We start from the raw sequence: 26,322 nt of genomic DNA on the forward strand, positions 1-26,322 counted from the left end.
GTAGTGTTACTTTCTGTTTCTCCTTAGAAAACTCTAAAGCAGTAGTACATATAGTGCACAGTAATGCCATCAAGGGAGATGGGTAGCTTGTTTCCATTAAATGCCTTTTTTCCCTCCCTCATTTTTATTTCAGGTGTCAGAAACTATTTAAAAGAAGCATTGGTGAATATAATTGCTGTGCATGCAGAGGTAAGCTATCATTAGGTGTTCCTGAGAAATATGGGTAACTGGAAAAAAAGAAAAAAAGGCAAATTTGATGGTTTATATAGTTGTTTTTTTTTCCCTTCAGAATATATATTGAGTATAAATAAAACACAACTCTATTTTCATACATGCACACACAATCACACTCAACACATGTGTGCTTTTTAACTCTGAGAGGTTTTTTTCTGAAATTGTGTGTGTTTAAAACTAAATTCATTAGTGTTCAAAAGGTAAGGAGAAGAGAGATTGAAAAAATGAAAGGTATGTTAAATCCCTTGTCTTGGAAAATTCATTGACCTCTTTTTAACTAGGAGACAAATAAGCACTGGTGTCTTATTCGTGTAGCAATGTGCTCTTACATAGTGGCTGGGATTCCAAAAAACTAGACTTGTTAGAAAAATAGACTGAAAGGGCACGCTGAGGTTAGGAAGCAGGTGCATGGTTTCCTATCACTAGCTGACTTAGGTACATGTAGATGTTGATGCCTCCGGTTCTTGCTAAAAGTTGTCCTCACTTAGCATAACAAATAGCATGGAGGACAAGGGGAGATGGAGAGGAGAAGGGAGTTGAGGGAAATTGGAAGGGGAGGTGAACCATGAGAGACTATGGACTCTGAAAAACGATCTGAGTATTTGAAGAGGTGGGGGGTGGGAGGTTGGGGGCACCAGGTGGTGGGTATTGTAGAGGGCACGGATTGCATGGAACACTGGGTGTGGTGCAAAAATAATGAATACTGTTATGCTGAAAAAATAAAAAATAAAAAAATAAAAAAAAAATTTAAAAAAAAATTAAAGTTGTCCTCACTTAAAGCATTATCATCTTAAGTTTCACATTAACCTCCTTTGTTAACATCCTTCTTAGAAGGACTCTTCTAAGGAACATCAAAAGAGGCACAGCTATCACCATTATCACCACTATGACTACCTATTCTATAATTTCACAATCCATTACTCACTGCTTTGCCAGTACTTTCAGAGTTGTTTTAGCTCATAGACTGATGGATGACCAGATAAAATGGGGCCCAGCAAAGAGGTTATCATTAGATAATTTCCACTGTTGCTTGAGTGCCTTTTAAGCTGTATATATCTGATGTAAGTGTATTTAGTTTATGCCACTATCTTCATCCAAAATTATCAGAGGTTATCAAGGTAAACTGGAAAAACGGATAATGCAGGCTAAAACAAAAGAGTAACCAAAGGAAACAAGAGAATGCTTCCTAAATTTGTCTCTAGGTTTGAAACAACTCAAGCAGAAAGAGAAATATAGTATGTTACAGTTTCCATTTTTTTAAAAAAGTTTTTATTTATTTGACAGAGCAAGATGGCAAGAGAGGGAATACAAGCAGGGGTAGTGGGAGAGGGAGAAGCAGGCTTCTCACTGATCAGGGAGCCTAAATGTGGGGCTCCATCCCAGGACCCTGGGATCATGACCTGAAGGCCCTTGCTTAATGACTGAGCCACCCAGGCACCCCTATAGTTTTCATTTCTTAATAAAGGAAAACCTACATTTCTCTCTAAAGTTTATATGATTTAACTCTAGCAAGAATTTATCACATACATTTTAAAATTATTTTATCATGGTTTTCCAAAGAACTACAAATGCTTTCTTATTATATTAGCTTCCAGTAAAATTAGAGTATAAAATTAAATCATCAGTCAGTGAAAGCATTTCTGTGGTAGATGAACAGGTGGTAGTCAGAAGAATTGCAAAATATGTAGGCATTTTTAGTGATCATGGTGATTCTCAAAGAAGCAGCTATTATTAATGTTCACTATCAGTAACCATGATTTGTATTAGGTTTTCCAATTTTAATTTTTTTAATTAGTTTAAGATAAACTTTTAATTTATCTCAGTGACTAAAGGTAGAATTTCATTCGTAATGTTTATTATTTATTATTTCCTACCTGATCTTAACCTGACAAATTTATAAATCAGCATAGTAAAATGTTTGACCACATTTTCAAATATAATAACTCTTAGCCTGAAAATATCAAAATTCAAATTTGGAAAATATTTTATGTCAAATGAAAGGAAATACATATTAAATTCAGCAAATAGTAAAATTGGGGACTTTGTTGTCCCCAATTGGGAACTTTTGTTGTCCAATACACAATAAAGGGCCCAGTATGATATGATGTTTTAATCTAAGAGTCTGTCTGGCCCAGTATGTTTTTCTTTTAAATGTGGTAAAACACTGACACAGTATATTTTTATTTCTACAGTTTTCTCTTTAGAAATAATATTTCATTTTGTGAAAAAGACAAGAGGAAGAAGAAATCTTTGAAACTATTTTTACTTTGTCAACATCAACAATACCTTTCAGAATTATATTTGCCAATATATTTTAGAGGATTAGTTTTGGCATGAATCACTTAATACAACTTAAGTATATCTTCCTTTCATTCATAATTATGATCCTTTAAAAATATGACTTAGAAGACCTGTGAGTTATTTTGTTTTGTGCATTTCTTTGTTTTTAACAAATTCAAGTTAGGAAATGTTCCCATAATGCACTATTCCTTCTTACCTTAAACCCTTCCATCAGGTGTTCACTATTTCCAAAGAATTGGTACCTCGAGTTCTATCCAAGGTGGTCGAAGCAGTTTCCGAAGAGCTGAGTCGACTAATGCAGTGTGTTTCATCCTTCAGCAAAAATGGAGCATTACAGGTACCAAAATAATTCAGTTCCATGTTGAACTTTTATTTCATTTAAAACATACAAATATATTTTTAGTCATCAATCTTATGATATACAGACAGGTTTGGGGGTTGTTTTTTATGTATCTGCTGATTTATCATCTGCCATCATATCTTTTATATAAGCCATACCCCTTTCATTGTCTAAAAATTTTAGAGTTTCTGTTTCTTTAGAGTAGAGCAAGATCTTAATGACTCTTGTGAAATTATCTGAATGCAGATTCCTTCTAAAGTTTGTGATTTTTTTTTTTTAAGTTTATCACTGTCTTCACTAAATTCAGTTTCAGCAGGAAATTTTTAGCAACTTAATAATTTGAAACCAACCAGGGCAGTTTTCATAGAAATGACAACAGTCCCTTTCTACTCATAATCCATTGGTTTATGTTATAGTTATTAAAATTACATAATTATAATAACAAATGTAACTTCTATAAACCAGATACTTCTTAGTATGTATATAACCAAATTGAGAGCATCCAGGATATGCACCGATATGGCAGAGTTACCTGGTACCTGTGAACTGCAGTGATCCTAGAGCACACTGCAAATGTATTTTTTAAAAGTACTGACAGTTTTGCTTCCAGTAGTGGCTGAGGAAGTTTCTCTCAGGCCATCTTCCTACAGATAACAACTATAATCTTAAATAATGTAGAAAAATAAAAAGTATAAAAACAAAAACCTAAAGATACTGGAGAATGACCATTAGTGAGTGATTTTGAAGAAATGGCACTTGAGGAATTTTTCACTTTTTACATCTTTTAGCCTGAAGGCAGGCCAAGGGATGACTACAACTTCACAAAACCTGCTCTCTTCTTGGCTTGAGGAATAGGCTTCAGAAGAATCACAATTATAGGAAAGCAAGGTGTTCCAGAGAGCAGAAAGCAAAAGAAAAAATTTTGTGTATATACTGCCTAAATCACTAGTTGACCCCTGAACTACACATGTGTGGTCAAACTCTGTTTCAACCAGATCGGTTAGGCTAGAAGAAATGAAGTAAGAATTGAAGTGCTGCCCAAGAGCCAAGAGTTTTCCATTTGAGGCCAAATAAGTTAATTCCTTGGTAAAACAAACAAAACAAAGATCAGTCCTCTTCAGGGGCATATTATAGAATCCAGAGTCTTCATACATAATACTTATAGTGTCCAAGAAAGAATCCAAACTTACATGAAGTGCACAAACAAAATAAAATGGGAAAATATGACCCACTCTCAATTAAAAAAAGAAAAATCAACTGAGATCAATCTTGAGGTGACACAGATGTTGGATTTTGAAGACAAGGACTTTAAAGCAGCTGCATTCAGTGATGTTAAAAAAGAGACTGTTCGTGCTCATAATGAATGAATAGTTAGGAAATCTCAGCAGAAAAATAAAACCCAAAAAAAGGAACTAAATGGAAATTCTGGAATGGAAAAATACAATATATGAATTTTTTGAAGTCTACTAGATGTGAATAACAGCAGATTAGACAGGATAAAAGAGAAAGTCAGTGAATTTCTAAATCAACAGAAGTTACCCAATATGAAGAAGAGAGGAAAGAATCATTGGGAAAAAAATAAATAGAACTTCAGAGACCTGGGACAATGTCAAAAAGTCTAGCATACATGTAATTTGATTTCCAGAAGAGTCAGAATGGCTAATCAGTACATGAAAGGATGGTCAGCATCATTAGTTATCAGAGAAATGAAAATTAACACTATAATAATATGCCATTACACATCTACCAGAATGAAGAAAATTAAAGGCTTAAATACCAAGTGTTGGCAAGACTGAAAAGAAACTAGAGGTCTTAGGTGTAAATACCCAGTAGTGCAATTGCAGGGTCATAGCGTAGCTCTATCTCAATTTTTTGAGGAGATTATGCTGAGTGAAATGAGTCAAGCAGAGAAAGTCAATTATCATATGGTTTCACTTACTTGTGGAACATGAGGAATAACATAGGGGACGGTAGGAGAAGGAAGGAAAAGTGAATTGGGGGAAAACCGGAGGGGGAGATGAACCACGAGAGACTGTGGACTCTGAGAAACAGGGTTTTAGAGGGGAGGGTTTGGGGGGGGTTGGGTGAGCCTGGTGGTGGGTATAAGGGCACGTATGTGTGGTACATAAACAATGAATCTTGGAACACTGAAAAACTAAAATTAAAAAAACAAAACAAAACAGAACTAGAGGTCTTGCGCATTGCTGGAAGTATAAAATAGTACAGTGACAAGAAAAGCCCTTGCAACAAAACAAAACTAAAAACACCTAAACATACTGTATGACTCAGCCATTCCAATCCTAGGTATGTAACCAAGAGGACTAAAAACATAATGACCAAAAGTTGGAAACAGCCTAGGAATTGATCAGTAGAATAAACTGTGATATGTTCATGTAACCAAATATAACTCAGCATTAAAGAGGACAGATTACTGGTACCACCTGGATTAATCTCAGGAGCATTCAGCTGAGTGAAGGAAGGTTTACACAAAAGCTCACATACTGTATGGTTTTCACTCACATGAAATTCTCGAACAGATAAAACTATCTATGAAGGAAAACATCTCGGGATAGTGTTTTTCTCTGAATGTTTGAGATTAACTAGGGAGGAGCCTAATGGTCAAATTCTCCCAAAGCTAGCAGGGAAGGGCTGGGAAGAGATATCAGAGTTAGCTGGAGAACATCTTTGTATATACATGTCCATGAGACTATTGGCCTCCTAGGACTTGGACAGTCGTTTCTATATTGGAAAAGTCAGATATACCTAACCCCCTACTCCATTTCAGCCTCTCCCATTGAGAATCACTGTGTTAGGCTATTTTCTTTTGAGCATATTACAGGTTAACCTGCAATAATTACTCACATAAGGGCCAGTGCGTTGGGACACCTGGGTGGCTCAGTCGGTTTAAACATCAGTCTTCAGGTCAGGTCATGATCCCGGGGTTCTGGGATGGAGTCCCATATCCAGCTCCTTGCTCAGCGGGGAGCCTGCTTTTCCCTCTGTCTGCCTCTCCCCCTGCTTGTGCTCTCTCTTTCTCTGACAAATAAACTATATAAAATCTTGAAAAAAAGAAAAAAGGGCCAATGCATCAATCTTCAGAGCCTTCCTGAGAGCCAGTTTAGAGAGGAGTGCAATGATAATTTGGTGATTTTAGCTCATATTTTAACATGACATTTTCTGGTGTACAATTCTATGTGTATTTTATAAATAACCACAGCTTTTATAGTTGACATAAGTCATAGATTAATTAAAACACCTATTACTTTGAATAAAATTTGGGCATGAAGATTATTTTTACAATGATGTAATCCTTCTACAGCATTCAACTAAAAGTTCTACCTAGGGGTGTCTGAGTGGCTCAGTCATTAAGTGTCTGCCTTCCGCTCAGGGTCATGATCCCAGGGTCCTGGGATCAAGCCTCACATTGGGCTCCCTGCACAGCGGGAAGCCTGCTTCTCCCTCTCCCACCCCACTCCGCGCTCGCTCATGTTGTCTCTCTCTGTCAAATAAATAAAATCTTTTAAAAAGAGGAAACTTGTACCTTACTCTTTCTTTTTTGATACTCTCTTTGTAGATCTGTTTCTATATATACTACAGTATAAATAATAGAGACAAACTGCCATGTATATGCTTTTACTTACACACTATTTTTTATGCTTCTAAGGCACTGAAAAATGAAACGAAACAACTGCTTTCCAAACAGAAAAAGTTTCACTGTATTGGTTATAGAATTTCTAATTAACTCTTATTTAAAACACCTGCCATGTCTCTTACCATTGTTTTATGTTTTATGTATTCATGGAGAAGAAAGGTTGTCTCTTTGAATAGTCTCCTGAGCAGCACACATATGGTGGGTACACCAGTTCAAAGGTAGAGAATGTATGCTGTGGGCTTCTGCATTCATTCAGGAGCTCTGAAGACAATTGATCTGTATGTAAAGTCTCACTTTTTCAAGCTTGCAAGAAGTTTAAGCTTTAGGTTGCCTTTTTTATTCTTAAAAGTTTTATGCAGCTGTAACTTATCTGCCATAGAGTGTTGTCTATAAGGTAAAAAGTGTACACAGTTCACTGTTGTTGTTGTTTTACTATGTTGACAGAGTTGTGCAGTCATCAACACAATCACCTTTAGAATATTGTACCTTAGAAAGAAACCCTGGTTCCATTAACAGCCACTCTCCATTGTCCTTCTAACCTCCCTTCCCAGCCACAAACAAGCAGTATTCTGCTTTCTATCTTCATGACTTTTTCTTTTCATTTTTTTTCTCTTTTTTCTTTTTTCTTTTCTTTTCTTTTCTTCTTTCTTTTCTTTCTCTCTTAATCTCTCTCTCCTTTCCTCCCTTCCTTCCTTTTAAATATTTTATTTATCTGAGAGAGAGAGAGAAAAAGCATGAGCAGGGGAAGGGGCAGAGCGAAAGGGAGAGGGACAAGCGGACTCCCTGCTGAGCCTGAAGCCCAGTGCCAGACTCCATGCCAGGCCCCTGAGATCATGAACTGAACAGAAGTCAGGTGCTTAACTGACTGAGCCACCCAGATGCCCCTCCATGACTTTTCTATCCCTATGATTTGCCTATTCCAAAACTGTCATATAACTGGAACCATATGGATATGGGTTTTTGTGACTGGGTGCTTTTACTTATTAGCATAATATTTTCAAGGTTCATATAGGTTGTAGCATGTACCAGTACTTTCTTTTGATGATTTCTTTTGATGATTAGGTAATATTTCATTGTATTTTCTTTTTTTTTTTTTTTTTTCTTTTGATGATTGGGTAATATTTCTTTTGATGACTGGGTAATATTTCATTGTATTTTCTTTTTTTTTTTTTTTTCTTTTGATGATTGGGTAATATTTCTTTTGATGACTGGGTAATATTTCATTGTATAAACATACCACAGTTTCTTTATCTGCTTCTCATTTGGTGGACATTCATGTCATTTCTACTTTTTACCTAATAAGACCATTCACATAAAAATTTTTATATGTTTTAATTTCTCTTGGGTATGTACTTAGAAGGGGAATTGCTAGATCAAATGGCTACCCATTGTTTAATCTTTTTTTTTCCTGATTTAATTTAATTTTATTTTTTTCAGTGTTCCAAAATTCATTGCTTATGCACCACACCCAGTGCTTCATGCAATACATGCCCTCCATAATACCCACCACCAGGCTCACCCAACCTCCCACCCTCCCCTCCAAAACCCTCAGTTTGTTTCTCAGAACCCATAGTCTCTCATGGTTTGTCTCCCCCTCCGATTTCCCCCAAATCACTTCTCCTCTCCATCTCCCAATGTCCTCTGTGTTATTCCTTATGCTCCACAAGTAAGTGAAACCATATAATTGACTTTCACTGCTTGACTTATTTCATTCAGCATAATCTCTTCCAGTCCCATCCATTATGATACAAAAGTTGGGTATTCTTCCTTTCTGATGGAGGCATAATACTCCATTGTATATATGGACCATATCTTCTTTATCCATTCATCTGTTGAAGGGCATCTTGGTTCTTTCCACAGGTAGATGACTGTGGCCATTGGTGCTATGAACATTGGGGTACAGATGGCCCTTCTTTTCACTACATCTGTATCTTTGGGGTTAACACCCAGTGGTACAATTGCAGGGTCATACATTAGCTCTATTTCTAATTTCTTAAGGAATCTCCACACTATTTTCAAAGTGACTGTACCAACTTGCATTCCCACCAACAGTGTAAGAGGGTTCCCCTTTCTCCACATCCTCTCCAATACTTCTTGTTTACTGTCTTGTTAATTTTGGCCATTCTAACTGGTGTAAGGTGGTATTCCATTGTGGTTTGGATTTGAATCTCCCTGATGGCTAACGATAATGAATATGTTTTATGTGTCTGCTAGCCATTTTTATGTCTTCTTTGGAGGAGTGTCTGTTCATGTCTTCTGCCCATTTTTTGACATGATTATCTGTTTTTGGATGTTGAGTTTGAGGAGTTCTTTTTAGATCTTGGATATCAGCCCTTTGTCTGTAGTGTCATTTGTGAATATCCTCTCCCATTCCATGGTTTGCCTTATTGTTTTGTTGATTATTTGCTTTGCTCTGCAGGAACTTTTCTTCTTGATGAAGTCCCAAATGTTCATTTTTGTTTTTGTTTTCCTTTGCCTTTGGAGACATGTCTTGAAAGAAGTTGCTGTGGCCAGTGTCAAAGAGGTTACTGCCTATGTTCTCCTCTAGGATTTTGGTAGATTCCTGCCTCACATCGAGGTCTTTTATCCATTTCAAGTTTATCTTTGTATATGATGTAAGAGAATGTTCGAGTTTCATTCTTCTACACATAGCTGTCCAATTTTCCCAGCACCATTTATTGAAGAGACTTTTTTCCACTGAATATTTTTTCCTGCTTTGTTGAAGATTATTTGGCCATAGAGTTGAGGGTCCATATCTGAGCTCTCTACTCTGTTCCACTGGTCTGTGTGTCTCTTTTTGTGCCAGTACCATGCTGTCGTGGTGATCACAGCTTTGTAGTAAAGCTTGAAATCAGACAACATGATGCCCCCAGTTTTGTTTTTCTTTTTCAACATTTCCTTAACAATTTGGAGTCTCTTCTGGTTCCATACAAATTTTAGGATTGTTTGTTCCAGGTCTTTGAAAAATGCCAGTGGAATTTTGATCGGGATGGCATTGAAATTATAGATTGCTCTAGGCAGTATAGACATTTTAAGAATGTTTATTCTTCCAATCCATGAGCATGGAATGGTCTTCCATCTTTTTGTGTCTTCTTCCATTTCTTTCATGAGTATCCTGTAGTTTCTCAAGTACAGATCCTTAACCTCTTTTGATTGGGTTTATTCCCAGGTATCTTATGTTCTTGGTGCTATAGTAAATGGGATCAATTCTCTAATTTCCATTTCTATATTTTCATTGTTAGTGCATAAGAAAACAACTGATTTCTGTACATTGATTTTATTTCCTGCCACATTACTGAATTGCTGTATGAGTTCTAGTCATTTAGGGGTGGAGTCTTTTGGTTTTCCATATGAAGTATCATGTCATCTGCAAAGAGAGTTTGACTTCTTCTTTGCCAATTTGAATACCTTTTATTTCTTTTCGTTGTCCGATTGCTGTTGTTAGGACTTCTAGTACTATGTTGAACAACAGTGGTGAGAGTGAACATCCTTGAGTTCCTGATCTCAAAGGGAAGGCTATCAGCTTTTCCCCATTGAGGATGATATTCGCTGTGGGTTTTTCATAGGTAGATTTTATGAAGTTGAAGAATGTTCCCTCTATCCCTATATATTTGAAGGGTTTTAATCAGGAACAGATTCTTGTCAAATGCTTTTTCTGCATCAATTGAGTGGACCATGTGGGTCTTCTCTTATCTCTTACTGATTTGTTCTGTCACATTGCTTGATTTGCGAATGTTGAACCACCCCTGCATCCCATGGATAAATCCCACTTGGTCATGGTGGATAACCTTTTTGATGTACTGTTGGCTCCTATTAGCTAGGATCTTGTTGAGAATCTTTGGCATCCATATTCATCAGGGATATTGGTCTGAAATTCTCCTTTTTGATGGGGTCCTTGTCTGGTTTGGGAATTCAGGGTAATGCTGGCTTCCTAAAAAGAGTCTGGAAGTTTTCCTTCTGCTTCAATTTTTTTTAAACAGCTTTAGGAGAATAGGTATTATTTCTTCTTTGAATGTTTGGTAGAATTCCCCAGAGAATCCATCAGGTCCTGGGCTCCGGTTTTTTGGGATATTTTTGATCACTGCTTCAATCTCATTACTAGATATTGCTCTATTCAGGTTGTCATTTTCTTCCTGATAGTGTTTTGGAAGTTCATAAGTTTCCAGGAATGCATCCATTTCGTTTAGGTAGCTGAATTTCTTGGCAAATAGCTGCTGATAATAATTTCTGATGATTGTTTCTATTTCCTTGGTGTTAATCTTGATCTCTCCATTTTCATTCATAATTTCAATTAATTTGGGTCTTCTGTCTTTTCTTTTGGATTAGTTTGGCCAGTGGTTTATAAGTCTTACTGATTCTTTTAAAAAACCAGCTTCTAGTTTTGGTGATGTGTTCTATTGTATCTCTAGTTTCTATCTAATTGATCTCTGCTCTAATCTTATTTTCCTTCTTGTGCATTGGGTTGGCCTAATTTGTTGTTGATTTTCCAGATATTTAAGGTGTAAAGAGAACTGGTGTATTCTGGATTTTTCCTTTTTTTTTTTTTTTGAGGGAGGCGTGGATGGCTATGTATTTCCCCCTTAGGACCGCCTTTGCCATATCCCATAGGTTTTGGACCGAAGTGTCTTCATTCTCATTGATTTCCATGAATTGTTTAAGTTCTTCTTTGATTTCCTGGTTGATCCAAACATTCTTAAGCAAGGTGTCTTTAGCTTCCAGGTGTTTGAATTCCTTCCAAACTTTTTCTTGTGGTTGAGTTCCAGTTTCAAAGCATTGTGGTCTGAGAATATGGAGGGAATAATATAAATCTTTTGTATCGGTTGAGTCCTGATTTGTGACCCAGTATGTGGTCTATTCTGGAGAAAGTTCCAGGTGCACTTGAGAAGAATGAGTATTCTGTTGTTTTAGGGTGGAATGTTCTATATGTATCTATGAGATCCATCTGGTTCAGTGCTCTTGTTTCTTATTGATTTTCTGCTTGGATCATCTATTACTGAGAGTAACAGGATCCTCTGCTATTAAATGTGTTCATATCAGTAAGACTCTTTATCTTGACAGTTGTCTTAGGTAGTTAGCTGCTCCCTCATTGGGGGCATAAATATTTGCAATTGTTAGATCCTCTTAGTGGATAGACCCTTTAAGAATGATGTAGTGTCCTTCTGTATCTCTGACTACAGTCTTTAGTTTAAAATCTAATTTATCTGATATAAAAATCACTACCCCAGCTTTCTTTTGAGGCCCATTGGCATGAAAGATGCTTCTCCATCCCTTTACTTTCAATCTGGATGTATCTTTAGGTTCCAGATGGGTTTGTGTAGACAGCGTATAGATGGGTCCTGTCATTTTATCCAATCTGCAACCCTGTGTCATTTTTTTTTTAAGATTTTATTTATTTATTTGACAGAGAGAGATCACAAGTAGACGGAGAGGCAGGGAGAGAGAGAGAGAGGGAAGCAGCCTCCCTGCTGAGCAGAGAGCCCGACGCGGGACTCGATCCCAGGACCCCGAGATCATGACCTGAGCCGAAGGCAGTGGCTCAACCCACTGAGCCACCCAGGCGCCCCCCTGTGTCATTTTTATGGGAGCATTTAAGCCATTCATGTTGAGAGTGATTATTGGAAGATACATTTTTACTGACAGCATGTTGCCTGTGAAGTCCTTGTTTCTATAGATTTTCTCCATAAATTTCTGTTCTATGTCACTCTTGGGTTCTTTCTTCTTTTATAGAACCCCCCATGATATTTCTTGTAGGGCTGGCTTGGTGGTCACATACTCTTTTGAACCTTGCCGGTCTTGGTAGCTCTTTATCTCGCTATCCATTTTGAGTGTCATCCTTGCTGGATAAAGTATTCTTGGCTGCATGTTCTTCTCATTTAGTGCCCTGAATATGTCTCGCTAGCCCTATCTGCCTTGCGTGGTTTCTGTGGACAGGTGTGATGTTATTCTGTTGGATCTTCCTCTGTATGTAAGCAATCTCTTCCCTCTAGCTGCCCTCAGGAGCTCTTGTCTAAAATTATGATTCATCAGTCTCACAGTCAATTGCCTTGAGGTTTTCTAGATTCATTGATCTTGGGGTGATCTTTCTGCGAAACTCTAGGACACGAATGCTGGTTCCATTCCCCAGTTTGGGAAAATTTTTATCAAGAATTTGTTCAACTCTACCTTCTAGTCTTCTTTCTTTCTCCACCCCACCCCAATAATTCTGATGTTGGAATGTTTCGTGGCATCATTTATTTCCCTAATTATGTTTTCATGGTTTCGCCTCCTCCTGATCCTTTTTCTCTATCAGTTTGTCCTCTAGATCACTAATTCTGTCTTCTGCCTTGGTTACCCCAGCTGTTAGAGAAGTTAGATTAGATTAGATTGGATCTCATTGGTAGCATTTTTAACTTCTTCCTGGGTGGTTTTCACTTCTTCCCTGAGAGTTTCTATGTTGTCACTAATGGTTTTCTCCAACCTAGCCATTGCCTGGATAATTCTTACCCTGAATTCCCTTTCCGACATACTGTTTATGTCCATATCCAATAATTCTGAGGGAGAGGGCACAGTCTCTGAATTTTTCCTCTGTTAGGTGTTCCTCCTCCTAGTCACTTTGGTGAGAGGTGGTTGAGGGGATGTGTAGCTGAATGTATCAACTGTGATCCAGGCAAGGTGCACCCTGGAACACTTCTGAGCTATCGGAAGTCACCACAGCATCACCTGCCTATATGGGTTTCTGTGAGCAAAAGTCGCATGGTCCTTGGTTACTGATTAGCCGCAACAGGGTGACTACTAAAAGGAATACCTGTTCAGCCCAGCCTGTATTCAAAGAATCTGCCCAGCACAAGTCTTTCCTGATCTCTTCCTTGGATTTGGTGAGCAGGTTCTTAATGGGGTGTTGTATCGCCCTCATTGAAAGCACCCAACTCACATTTCCATGCTTAATGTTTTGATGAAGTGCCAGACTGATTTTAAACTGACTGTTCCATTTTACTTTCTAATAGCCATATATAAAGATTTCCAGTTTCTCCACATCCTCACCAATACTTGTTACTATCTGTCTTACTGATACTAACCATTTTAGTGTGTGTGAATTGGTATCTCATTCTTTGGGTTGTTTTTACTTTTATGAAGCTATAGGTCACAATACATACAAAGTTTTAAATTTTGATGAAGTCTAATTTAACAATTTTTTTTCTTTTGTTATTTTTAAGTTTTTATTTTAATTCCAGTATAGTAACATGCAGTGTTACATTGGTTTCAGATGTACAATGCAGTGATTCAATACTTCCATACAATACCCCACTGCTCATGATGACAAGTGCACTCTTTAATCCCCATCACCTATTTAAACTTCCCTCACCTCCTCCCCTCTGGTAACCAACAGTCTGTTCTCTCTACATAAGAGTCTATTTCTTGTTTTTTTTTTTTTTTTCCCTCTTTTATTTTCTTTGCTCCTTTGTTTTGTTTCTTAAATTCCACATATGATTGAAATCCTATGGTATTTGTCTTTCTCTGACTTATTTTACTTTGTGTTATACTCTCTAGCTCTATCTATGTCATTGCAGATGGCAAGATATCATTCATTTTTATGGCTGAATAATACTCCAGTGTGTGTGTGTGTGTGTGTGTGTGTGTGTGTGTGTGTGTGTCTCACATCTTTTTTATCGGTCATCAATTGGTGGACACTTTGGCTACTTCTATAATTTGGCTATTTTAAATAATGCTGCAAAAACATAGGGGTGCACTTATCCTTTTATTACTATCTTTGTATTCTTTGGGTAAATACCTAATAGTGTGATTACTGGATCATAGGGTAGTTCTATTTTTAACTTTTTGAAGAACTCCACACTGCTTTCTGTATTCTCACCATCATTGCAAGAGGGTTCATTTTCTGTATCTGTTGTTTCTTGTGTTGTTGATTTTAGCTATTCTGGTGTGAGATGATATCTCATTGTGAGGTTTTGATTTCTACTTCCCTGATGATGAGTGATGTTAAGTATGTTTTCATGTGCCTATTGTCCATATCTATGTCTTCTTTGGAAAAATGTTCATGTCTTTTGCCCATTTTTTAATTAGATTATTTGGTATTTGGCTGTTGAGTTGTATAAGTTCTTGTTGAGTTGTATAAGTTGTATAAGGTATAAGAAGATGGTCCACTTTTATTCTTTTGCATGTTTCTGTCCAGTTTTCTCAACACGATTTGTTGAAGAGACTTTTTCTCATTGGTTATTCTTTTCTGCTTTGTTGAATATTAACTGACCATATAAATGTGGGTTTTTTCCTGGGTGTTCTATTCTGTTCTATGATCTATATTATCTGTTTTTATGCCAGTACCATACTGTTTTGACCACTTTAGCTTTGTAATATAACTTGAAGTCCTGAATTGTGATGCCTCCAGCTTTTCTTCTTTTTAAGGATTGCTTTGACTATTTTTGATATTTTTTTATACCATACAAATCTTAGGATTGTTTGTTCTAGCTCTGTGAAAAATACTATTGGTATTTTGATAGGGATTGCATTAAATGTGAAGATTGCTTTGGATAGTATAAATGTTTTAACAATTATTCTTCCAATCCATGAGCATAGAATGTATTTCCATTTCTTTGTGTCATCTTCAGTTTCTTATGTCATTGTTTTATAGTTTTAGGAGTATAGGTCTTTCATCTCTTTGGTTAAGTTTATTCTTAGGTATCTTATTATTTTGGGTTCAGTTGTAAATGGTATCAATTCTTTAATTTCTCTTTCTGCTACTTCATTATCAGTATATAGAAATACAACAGTTTTATGTACCTTGATTTTGTACCTTGCCACTTTACTGAATTTGTGAGTTCTAGCAGTTTTGTGGTGAAATTTTTCAGGTTTTCTAAATATAGTATCGTATCATCTGCAAATGGTGAAATTTTTATTTCTTCCTTACAGATTTAAATTACTTTTATTTCTTTTTGTTGTCTGATTGCTCTGGCTAGGACTTCCAGTAATATGTTGGATGAAAGTTGTGAGAGTCAACATCCTTGTCTTGTTCCTGACCTTAGAGGAAAAGTTCTCAATTTTTCCTCCTTGATGGTGATGTTAGCTGTGGGTTTTTCATTATATGGCCTTTATTATGTTGAGATATGTTCCTTGTAAACCTACTTTGTTGAGGGTTTTTTATCATGAATGGAAATTGCACTTTGTCACTTGCTTTTTCTATATGTCTATATGTTCTTTTTCTATATGGTTCTTATCCTTTCTCTTATTGATATTATGTATCATGTTAATTGATTTGAACCACCCTGGCAACCCAGGAATGAATTTCACTTGATCATCGTGAATGACTTTTTTAAGGTATTGTTGGATTCTGTTTGCCAGTATTTTCTTGTGGATTTTTATGTGTGTTCATTGGAGATATTGGCCTGTAGTTCTCCTTAGTCATGTCTTTATCTTATGTTGGTTTAAAGGTAATCCTGGCCTCATAAATGAATTTGGAAATTTCTTTTTTGGGAGTTGTTTCAGTTTTGGTAGTTTATGCTTCTAGGAATTTATCCATTTCTTTAAGGTTGTCCAATTTGTTGGCATATAGTTTTTTCATAATATTCTATTATAATTGCTTGTATTTCTGTGCTGTTATTTGAGTCCTTTCTCTTTTTTTGTCTATAAGTCTGTTTTATTGATTTTTTCAAAGAACCAGCTCCTGGTGTCATTGACCTGTTCATTTTCTTTCTTTCTTTCTTTCTTTCTTTCTTTCTTTCTTTCTTTCTTTCTTCCTTTTTTTTTTTTTTTGTGTCTATATCATTCATTTCCGCTCTAGTCTTTATTATTTCCTTCCTTCTGCTGGTTTTAGGTTTTGTTTGTTGTCCTTTTTCTAGTTCCTTTAGGGTAGATAGGTTGGTTTGTTTTTGTTTTTGTTTTGTTGTTATTGTTTTTGAGATTTTTCTTGCTTCTTGAGGTAGGCCTGTACTGCTATATACTTCCCTCTTAGGACCACTTTTGCTGCATCCCAGAGATTTTGCCTCATTGTGTTTTCATTTTCATTTGTTTCTGTGTACATTTTTTACTACTTTGGTTTCCTGGTTGACCCATTCATTGTCTAGTCGCATATTATTTAACCCCATATATTTTTGCTATTTCCATATTTTTTCTTGTGGTTGACTTCTAGTTTCATTATATTGTGGTAAGAAAAGGTGCATCGTAAGACTCCAGTCTTTCTGAATTTGTTGAGGCTTGTTTTGTGGGCTATGATCTATTCTGGAGAATGTTTTGTGTACACTTGAAAAGAATGTCTATTCTGCTGTTAAATCCATCTGGTCTAGTGTGTCATTTAAAGCCATTGTTTCCTTGTTGATTTTCTGTTTAGATGGTCTGTCCATTGAGGTAAGTGGAGTGTTAGAATCCCCTACTATTACTGTATCATTATCAATTAGTTCTTTATGTTAGTTATTAACTGTTTTATATATTTGGGTGTTCCCATGTTGGGTGCATCGATATATAGAATTATTATATCTTCTTGTCAGATTATCTTCTCTATTATGATATAGTGTCCTTCTTTGTCTCTTGTTACAGTCTTTTTTAAAGTCTCTTTTTGTCTGAAATAAGTACTAGCTCCTTTTTTTTGACATCAGTATGCATAATAAATGTTTCTCCATGCCCTCACTTTCAATTTGCAGGTGTCTTTAGGTCTAAAATGAGTCTCTTTTAGGCAGCTTATAGATAGGTTATGCTTTTTCTTTATCCATTTTGTTACCCTGTGTCTTTTGATTGGAGCATTTAGTCCATTTATATTCAAAGTAATTATTGATAGATATGTATTTATTGATATTTTATTGTTTTGTGGTTTTTTTTTTTGAAGATTTTGTCTGACCCTTTCTTCTTTCTTTCATGGTTTGGTGGTTTTCTTTAGTGATGTAATTGGATTTCTTTCTCTTTATTCTTTGCACTTTTATTAGTGCTTTTTGGTTTGTGGTTACCAATATGTTTATATAACATCTTGTGCATATAGCAGTTTATACTGAGTTGATGGTTGTTCAAGTTTGAACCTATTCCTTACTCCTTCCCTCCCCACATTTTAGGCATATGGTGTCATACATCACATCCTTTTTTTTTTTTTTAATGAGTTCATTGACTTGATTTTTTACAGAATTATTTATTTTTACTGCTTTTGTGTTTCCTCCCCTTCATACTGCCACTTTTGGTCTCTCCTTTCCATTCAGAGTCTCCTTAACTATTCTTGCATGGCTGGTTTAGTGGCTATGGACTCCTTCAGTTTTTCTTTGTCTGGGAAACTCCATATCTCTACTTCTATTCTGAATGATAGCCTTGCTGGATAGAATATTGTTGGCTGCAGATTTTTCCTATTTTGCACTTGGAATATATCATGCCACTGTCTTCTGGCCTGTCACATTTCTCTCTCTCTCTCTTTCTTTTAAGATTTTATTTATTAGAGAGAGAGAGCATGAGCAGAGGGAAGGGGCAGGAGAAGCAGTCTCCCTGCAGAGCAGGGAGCCCAACACAGGCCTCAATCCCAGGACCCTGAGATCATGACCTGGGCAGAAGGCAGACAGTTAACTGCCTTCCCCACCCCAGGCCTGCCTCATTTCTGCTGAAAAAAATCCCCTGCTAGCCTTATGGTGTTTCCCTTGTATGTTACTGTCTTCTTTTGTCTTGATGCTTTTAAATGGTTTTTCTTTATCACTGTACTTTGCCAATTTAATTACAGCATATCTTGGCATGGTCTGCTTTTGTTGATTTTGTTTTGGGTTGTCTGTGCTTCCTGGATCCGGATATCTGTTTCCTTCCCCAGATTAGGGAATTTTTCAGCTACTATGTCTTCAAATAAATTTTCTGCTCCCTTTTTTCTCTGTCTTCTTCTTGGTCTCATATAATACAAATGTTACTATGTTTGATGACATCTCTGAGTTCCCTAAGTCTATTCTCATTTTGCATAATTCCCTTCTTCTTTTTGTTCAGCTTGATTACTTTCCATTACTCTGTCTTCTAGGTCATTAATTCCTCTGCTTCTTCTAGACTACTGTGCATTCCATCAGGCATGTTTCTAATCTTGTCTATTGTAGGATTTGTTTTCCTCATATGAGCGAGTCTTATCTCTCACCCTTCTCTGTAACTGCAGCTCCTTCCCCACTGAAGCAGCCATGATGTGTCTCCAAAAATACATCTAATTGATTCTTTTTTATCCTTCAGTGTGGCCTTTTCCCTACCTTTAGTTGTAGAGTTTGTTCTGCCAGTCATTAGGTTAATTTCTGGGGTGTTTAGGATGATCTGATAGTTAATGTGGTTGCATTCGTGTGATGAGGTAAGCCTAGGGTACTCCTACTCTGCTGCCATCTTCCAACTCCCACTGATCTTTAACACTCCAGGCTTTAGTTGTAAGAGCTCATGAAATTTGGGCCCTCTTACTTTCCAAGCCAATTGCTATGGAGATTTATTTTCCCTGTACACTCCCATGTGTGCTAGGCTGTTTCTCTTCTTTCTCTGTGGCCATGATGACCACAATCTGTCTCCCTAACCACATCTCCATACTTCCTACCTTCTTCAATGTGGTCTCTTCTCTACCTTTATTTTTGGAGTTCGTTCTGCCAGTCTTCAGATCAATTTCTTGAGTATTTAGGATGATTTAATAGTTGCCTTGTTGTATTTGTGGAGTAAGGTGAGCCTAGGGTTCTCCTACTCTGCTGCCATCTTCCTCTCGTTCTTTTTTGCTTGTACTTTTGATGTCTAAGAAGGCTTGCCTAGCCTAACATCACAAAGATTTACTGTTGTTTTCTTCTCTGTATTTCATAGTTTTATCCCTTACATTTATGTCTGTCATCCATTTTGAGTTTGTTTGTGTTAAGGAAGGCATCCACGTACAGTCTTTTTCATTTGGAAATCCAGTTGTCCCAGCACTATTTGTTGAAGAAATTGTTCTTTCCCCCATTGAATGGTCTCAGCACCCTTGTCAAAATCTGTTGATCGCAAGATTTATTTCTGGACACTCAGTTCTGTTCTACTATTCAGTTTCTGTCCAATTAGCAGTGCCACACTGTCTTAATTATTATAGATTTATAAAAAGTTTTGAAATCAGTAAGCATTTATCTGTGTTATTCTTTTTCAGATGGTTTTGTCTTTTTGGATCAACTTGTCAATTTTCATAAAAAACAATCACCAAAGAAACAAAAGCCAGCTGTGATTTTAATAGACATTGTATTAAATCTGCAGAACTTTATTTTAACCTTTTAGAATAAAGTCAGTATCCCCAAAAGGGCATAGGTATAAAGAAGTAAGCCAGTGCATTTTCTTAAATCTGTTGCGTGGACAATAATCCAGACACAGTGTTTCAAATTTTGCTTCTTCTCACAAGCAAACTAAAGGAAAAAATTACTAGTTAGGTAGTAAATATAGCTTTCTGGAAAATCCTTCCATAGGTTGAACCTTTTTATAAAAAGATATCTGACTCCCTGCCTTCACATAGTCATACTTGACTCTAAGTTAATTTTCAGTAAAAGAATAGTTCGTCATAGCTGATTTATTTGGAGTGTTTTAGAAAGTCTGTTCATAATTAATTGTCACCATGACAGGTGGGGGATAGCTACATGCCAGTGGTAATCTGTCAACCCTATCCCTGCAGTAAACAGGCTGGAGACTGTCCGTTCATCACTTGTTTCAATTTAATAATTGATGCAGTTCCCTATGGTCACATTATCTTTTTCTCATGTTTAGGCACGCCTTGAAATCTGTGCTTTGAGGGATACCGTTGCTGTTCACCTGACGCCTGAAAGCAAGTGAGATGCTAAATGTTTTGTTCTGAGTGCTTCATTAAAATACAATTATACACAACTAATGAATTGTTGAATACTATATCAAAAACTTATGATGTACTATATGCTGGCTAACTGAACATAAAAAAATAAAATAAAGCTTATTAGTCTATTAAATCCTTTGTAAGGATTAACTGATCAGACTGAACGCTCATGATTGTGATGTGATAAAGTTTATATTTGATTAATTTTTTAGCTTAAAAGCATAAAAAGCCAACGATTCCTAATACTGGTTCTTTGTAGCATAATATAAAGGAAAAAAGACTTAATATGATTTTATGTTTTCATTCAGTAAAATAAATCTTAATCTCACAAATGATATATCAGAGCATTACATACTTCTCGAAAAAAGGAGAAGAAAGATTGAGTCTTAATCTATTCATAGCAGACTCTGAGGGACAGTTTAAGCATTGTAAATATCAGCATAAGAGGAAGCCTTGTGGTTTCTCTACAAAATTTTGTAGTGGAAATTTGATGATAATTTTTAGCTGTTTTGAATGAAAGTCAGGATTTCCTATCATCAGAGTGAACTAAAATATCACTGACTACTTACCTATACAAAATTGTTTACTCCATTGTCAAAGTACCTAGGAAATACTCGGTTATATTGCTAATGTGCCTGATAATCCAAGTAACATACAAGTAAAATGTTTAAGGACACTTTGTTTGATATACTTACTCATTTCCAGCTTTCGATGACATGGCTTATGCCATCAGTTTTACTGTGTTTATTACAACTGAAGAGACTTCTAATTTTTTTATTAACGAATGAAGTTAGAGTCTATTCCTGTTCATGATGGCTGACAAGAAGCCATTTCTAGATGGTTCCCATGTTAGTTATTTAGTCACACCTTTCCCATGCTTAATTTTTCTACATAAAATATTAAATAATGGATGATAGAGGGCACTCCACTTAGTCCAAAGCTTATATGGGTGCATACTTTGTGTAAGTACCTGGGTATTTATTCCTATTAATTTAAACTTTCAGAGCCTAAGTTCCTCATCCATGAAAGAAAGATAATAAATACTCTCTAGGCAAAGTTTTGGGGGAAGTAAATTAAAAGATATGCCAAGTTTCCTTCTAAACTATTGGTGCACTACAAATAATCAGTGATATCATCTTCATGATCATCATTGTTGTCATAGTGTAAAAATAAAGAATAATAGAATTAGATTTCTTTTGATTAATTGAGAAGAGGTTTAAGATGACAGTGGAGATAACAGCAAAGACTCCGCTCTACATCAGGAAAGAAGAAAGTCAATTTCATATTGGAAAGGAAACTAAGTGTGCCCACAGGCTATATAACCTATCCCTTGTCCTAACTGGGAACAACTAAAGCTTTCGACTATCAGTTTTTTTAATCCATTCGGGACTTCGTAGTCTATTTGTTGCTGTGATATTTGCCCCTTGTTTGAGAAACATGCCCAAAAGTATGTTTGCTAGTATACTGATGAGGATCCATTTTTATAATACAAAATTATATTGACTACCTTAAAGTCAAGAATAATTACATTTATTTCTTTACCCTTAGACAACAAATTATAAAAGAATAAGAGAAGTTAAAAATTATACCTTAATGACCAGTATAAGTTATTACCAAATAATTTCCCCTAAAAGGCTTTTTATTTGATTCGGTAGCTTCTCTGTTACTTTCTACTTTAAAAAAGTTAAGCATACTAAGTTGGTGGGCTTTTTAAATTCACACCATTTTAGGTATTCATGAAAAGAAAGTATGTTAAATTAAAATCAATCAGTCAGTCTCCACTTATCCTACAAATTTTAAATATACTAATAACTAAATCCTATATTTATAGTTATATTTAATTAATATAAGATATTGGCTGCAAATCAGGCCCTGTATATGTCAATACTATAAATGTCCTCATTCGTTTAATGATCATTAAAATCATCCCTATTTCTACTTCATTCCTTCCTTTCTTACCAGTTGCTTTAATAGTTCAGTTTTGTTTTGAAAAGACTTTTTAAAAATTGAACATGGTCACATTAAGCTCTCATGTACCATGAGTAGCATCCTCTTGTCAAAATCATTCTCTCTTTTAGCTTTTCAAGTTTTGTTTCATTTCCTAGTTGAGTTTTTTCTGACCCTACTCCTACAAGACCTTCGCCTGGGAACTATACCCTGTACCCTCACTTTTACTTTTACTTTTTCTATTGTTTTTCACTTTTACTTTGTCTCATATTTCTACGTGCTTCACTGGCTTATACTGGTTTCTTTACATTTTAAGATATGCTTAAGAATTTTTAATGATGCTTTTCATTCCCCTTAGAAATATAAAATGTTTAATTTAAATGTTGCTTGTCTGTGTACCAGGTCTAGTTTTAAACAGGCTTTGGAAGCCCTGCCTCAGCTTTCAAGTGGAGCAGATAAAAAGTAAGTTCTGTATGCTGTTTTCAAGGTTTTGTTACCTAAAAGTACTTTTCGAATAGATGATGATTTGGACTTAAGGAGAAGCACTACTTAATAGCCCTTTATAGTATGCATTATGTTGGCTGTACCCGGCTTGTCTCCAATGTGACAGAATAAGGTAAAACCTTTTCTCTTGGTTTATGGCAGTTTAGAAATTAGCTCTTTTCTTGTTTTAAGTGACTAATACAGAAAACATTTTAAGAAAGTTTATTTTGACTCCGTAAACTATGTTATTGTCCTACATTTTTAAGAAGGTAATACTAAGAGAAATATAAAAAGCCAGTAAAATGTAGGACTTGATGATTTTTTCCTTTGAGTAGCCCAGCAATGTACATTTTTCCTTTATATAATGTAAAGTCATAAAAAAGTAAATTTGTACACATGACGTAATGAAATTGTTTATGTTTCACTAACACTATGTTAATGGTCTTGACCAGAATTTAAACTCTGCTACTCATAAAACAGGAAATCCTGACCTGAGACAAAATGCAGGCCAGGCAAATTTCATAAATGCTCAACCTACCCTCAACTGAGGTAGTGGAAACATTGTAGGTCTTTGCTTCTTCACTAACCATAACTGAAGTCCACCTGCCTTTACATTTGGCTGCTTAGTCTACAGACATGAAAACCATGGTATAGGCTCTGTGATTTTGCATAGGTGAGTGTTATGAAAACTCAGAGGTCAGAGAGAACACGTGAGGCTGGGAAAATGTCACGTGGAGATGGTGGTCTAATTTTTAGCATTGTTAAACCCATGAAATAATCTTTTGACTCCAGTATCATTAAGCCCACTTCTTTCCTTCATCTGAACCAGATGAACTCTAAGCTCTAAAATTACACATCAAACCAGTTAAAGAAAACAGTTGAGTTATTAAGTACTAGTATAGTTTGCCCACTGAGTTAGAACTGACCTTGATTGTTCTGGTTCTTAATTCACCACTTCAGTTTACCTCTCTCCCAATATTTGTTCAAAACAAAAATGCAAAATAGGAGGAGCTAGGCAATAGACCGGTAGCTACCTATGAGTGAGAGAAAGGAGAAAGGTGGCCACAAAGGGGCAGCACAAGAAGATTTGGAGGGTGATAGAACTATTCTGTGTCCCAATTATGGCAGTTATTAGGTTGCTAATATGTTTATCAGTATTCATAGAGCTGTATGCCAAGAAGAGTACATTTTAGTATTTTTAAAATTTTTAAAAAGTGAATGTAAAAAAGTACAAGCCCAAGCATTAATATATTTTAGGAAGAAATCTAATTACTCTAGGGAAAGGAGACAGGTGGGAGATTTTTATATTATAAATATAGATATGTATATAAATACATAATCCTTTTGACTAGCTCCTTTGACTAATTTACTTCTGTTATTGAGTTAAGAATCAATAAGTAAATAATTTCAACAAGCAGAAGCTCAAGCTGAGCAGTTGGCTCCCCTGCATGTTTTCTTAAGTTGCTAGGCAACCTTCACTCTGCCAGGCTGTAAAATAGATTCTCCTCCCTACAGGTTACTGGAAGAGCTGCTGAACAAGTTCAAGAGTAGCATGCACTTGCAGCTCACCTGTTTCCAAGCTGCTTCTTCAACTATGATGAAAACATAAATACCACCCCCAAAAAAGGGCATTCGAAAGATAACAAGTAATAATTGTTACCACTTTATTAAGTGCCCTAAAGGTATTAGCATACAAAGCATTAGGTTTGTACTCTTTCTCTTTTCCCCAAATTGGCAGCTTAGAAAGATGTTTGTATGTTTTATTTCAACCAAAATGACCCAGTTTGAAATGCCCAAGCAATAACTTGTTTTGTCATTTTTATTACATTGGGCTCTATATGTCTTAAAATACCTTTAAATCTATATATTCTTAGCTAGGTGTTGCATGATGAATGCCGTAAGGAGAGCTACTTTTACAGGGAGTGCTTTGAGATGGCATGTGATGTAACTAAGGCATTCTTCAGTGTCTCATATACTAGACTTTTATTGTCTGCAGCTTCCAAGACACATAGAGAGATTGGTAAGAAGATTTGGAAAGTTATATTTAGACATCTTTGGAACTTTAACTGTCCTAAACTGTACATCTTTACTTAAAAACTTTATTTCATACGAATACCTCTAACTCTCCTAATTCAAGTGGAATTTTAGAGAATTTGCAGTTTGCCTAAGAAAATGTTATATTTGGTGTAAATTATTTGTGGTCCAGATGTCCATGAGTTAACTTTGTGTCTTGCTGCCTCATTTTTATTTCTCACTGAGCTAATAAACATTAAGCACCTTTCAGTGTAGCTTTTCTTTGTCCCACTCACTCTTAAAGTATTTTTTCATGTCAATGCATTGCCTGTCCCTTAGGGCCCATTTGTTACTGTGGTAGAGCTTAGATACCCCAATAGATGCTGGTGGAAATAGCTACAGCCTTCACTGCCTCTTAAAGAACAAGCCAGGCCCCCTGGTGACAGCTGACACTCCTGCCCACCTCTGTTCACTCCTTCCTCTCCAGCAATGTCTTTTCTTTCCACTGCTCCTTACCATTTGAAGTATCTTGCTCAGTAGCTAAAAGAACATTGCTCCAGCGTAGTCTGTGTTTTCTGAAGATTCAGACACTCCTCTGTTACCAGGCAGTAGGAACTGCTGATGAACCTCATGCCATTTGTCCTACATTCGCTGCTGACTTCATTTACCAGCATAGGCGCAGGGCACCGTAACCTCTTTCAAAGGCAGCTTTCCCTACCTAATTTTACCATACCGTTTGCTCAGAAAACCGAGTAATTCTCTTACCTATTGGCTGTGTGTTAGGGTTCTCAAATTTTTCTATGGGTGTCACAGAATCCCTTGTTAAGGCTGAAATTAATATCTTTACTAATACAAGTAATTTTAGAGTATAGATTGCCAGATACAGTATCCATTATTTGGAATAAGTCAGTGTTGTTATGTTTATTCATTTTGTGTATGGGGGAAATAATAATAACTGGAAGTGAAAGTGTAATTTTTACAAATGTGCTTGATAAAACTTATTAAGTAATACACAGAACATTGTCTCTCCTAAGCATGTTAATTATTGCACCTAACATGATGATGAACTAAATTACAAATCTACAGTCCTGGATGTTTGTATTATTTTCAATATCTACTACAGAGCATTCATCCAATAAAGAATGTGTCTTTAATACAAGATGTAATTTAGTTGTCATTTTTTTCCCAAGCGTCTTTATTTCTACATTTTCATTAGGTATATAATTTTTTATGTCTAGTTTTAATGTGCAAAATAAATACTTAAATTCTAGTTTACCTTATATTTGTCTAATCATTGTCAGAAAGCATTTATCAGCTGTTCTGCTAATTCTCTACTTGTTGGGGGCTTACTATATGCTAGGCATTATACCAGATTACCTCATTTAGCCTCCCAATAGCCTTGTGACAACCTTATGAGCTGGAAGGTATTATGTCCATTTCACAGATGAGGAGGTTGGGGCTTAAGAAAGAGGTTAGTGACTTTTAAGACCACCAGGACAGGATGTGTCACTGAGAGTTGTCTGGTTTCATCACTCCTTAAATTACCCATGGCAGTTCTTCCTCCCAGCCAAACATGCTTTCTGCTGTCCCTCCATC

General features: G+C 36.0%; 1 protein-coding gene across 3 annotated transcripts in view; it reads left to right on the plus strand.

The window, feature by feature from the left end:
* Positions 1 to 24,332, plus strand: part of EXOC2 (exocyst complex component 2) — a 269,449-nt gene extending 245,117 nt beyond the window's left edge. For all 3 annotated transcript variants that reach the window (XM_047733700.1, XM_047733697.1, XM_047733699.1), the window contains 5 exons: positions 134 to 189; positions 2,750 to 2,872; positions 20,202 to 20,263; positions 22,633 to 22,692; positions 24,229 to 24,332. In XM_047733700.1, the coding sequence (XP_047589656.1) occupies positions 134 to 189; positions 2,750 to 2,872; positions 20,202 to 20,263; positions 22,633 to 22,692; positions 24,229 to 24,322 (395 nt within the window). In that variant the 3' untranslated portion in view covers positions 24,323 to 24,332. The remainder of the gene's footprint in view (positions 1 to 133; positions 190 to 2,749; positions 2,873 to 20,201; positions 20,264 to 22,632; positions 22,693 to 24,228) is intronic.
* The last annotated feature ends 1,990 nt before the right edge of the window (positions 24,333 to 26,322 follow it).

Source organism: Lutra lutra, chromosome 6, assembly GCF_902655055.1.
Source record: "Lutra lutra chromosome 6, mLutLut1.2, whole genome shotgun sequence".
Classification (NCBI taxonomy): domain Eukaryota; kingdom Metazoa; phylum Chordata; class Mammalia; order Carnivora; family Mustelidae; genus Lutra; species Lutra lutra.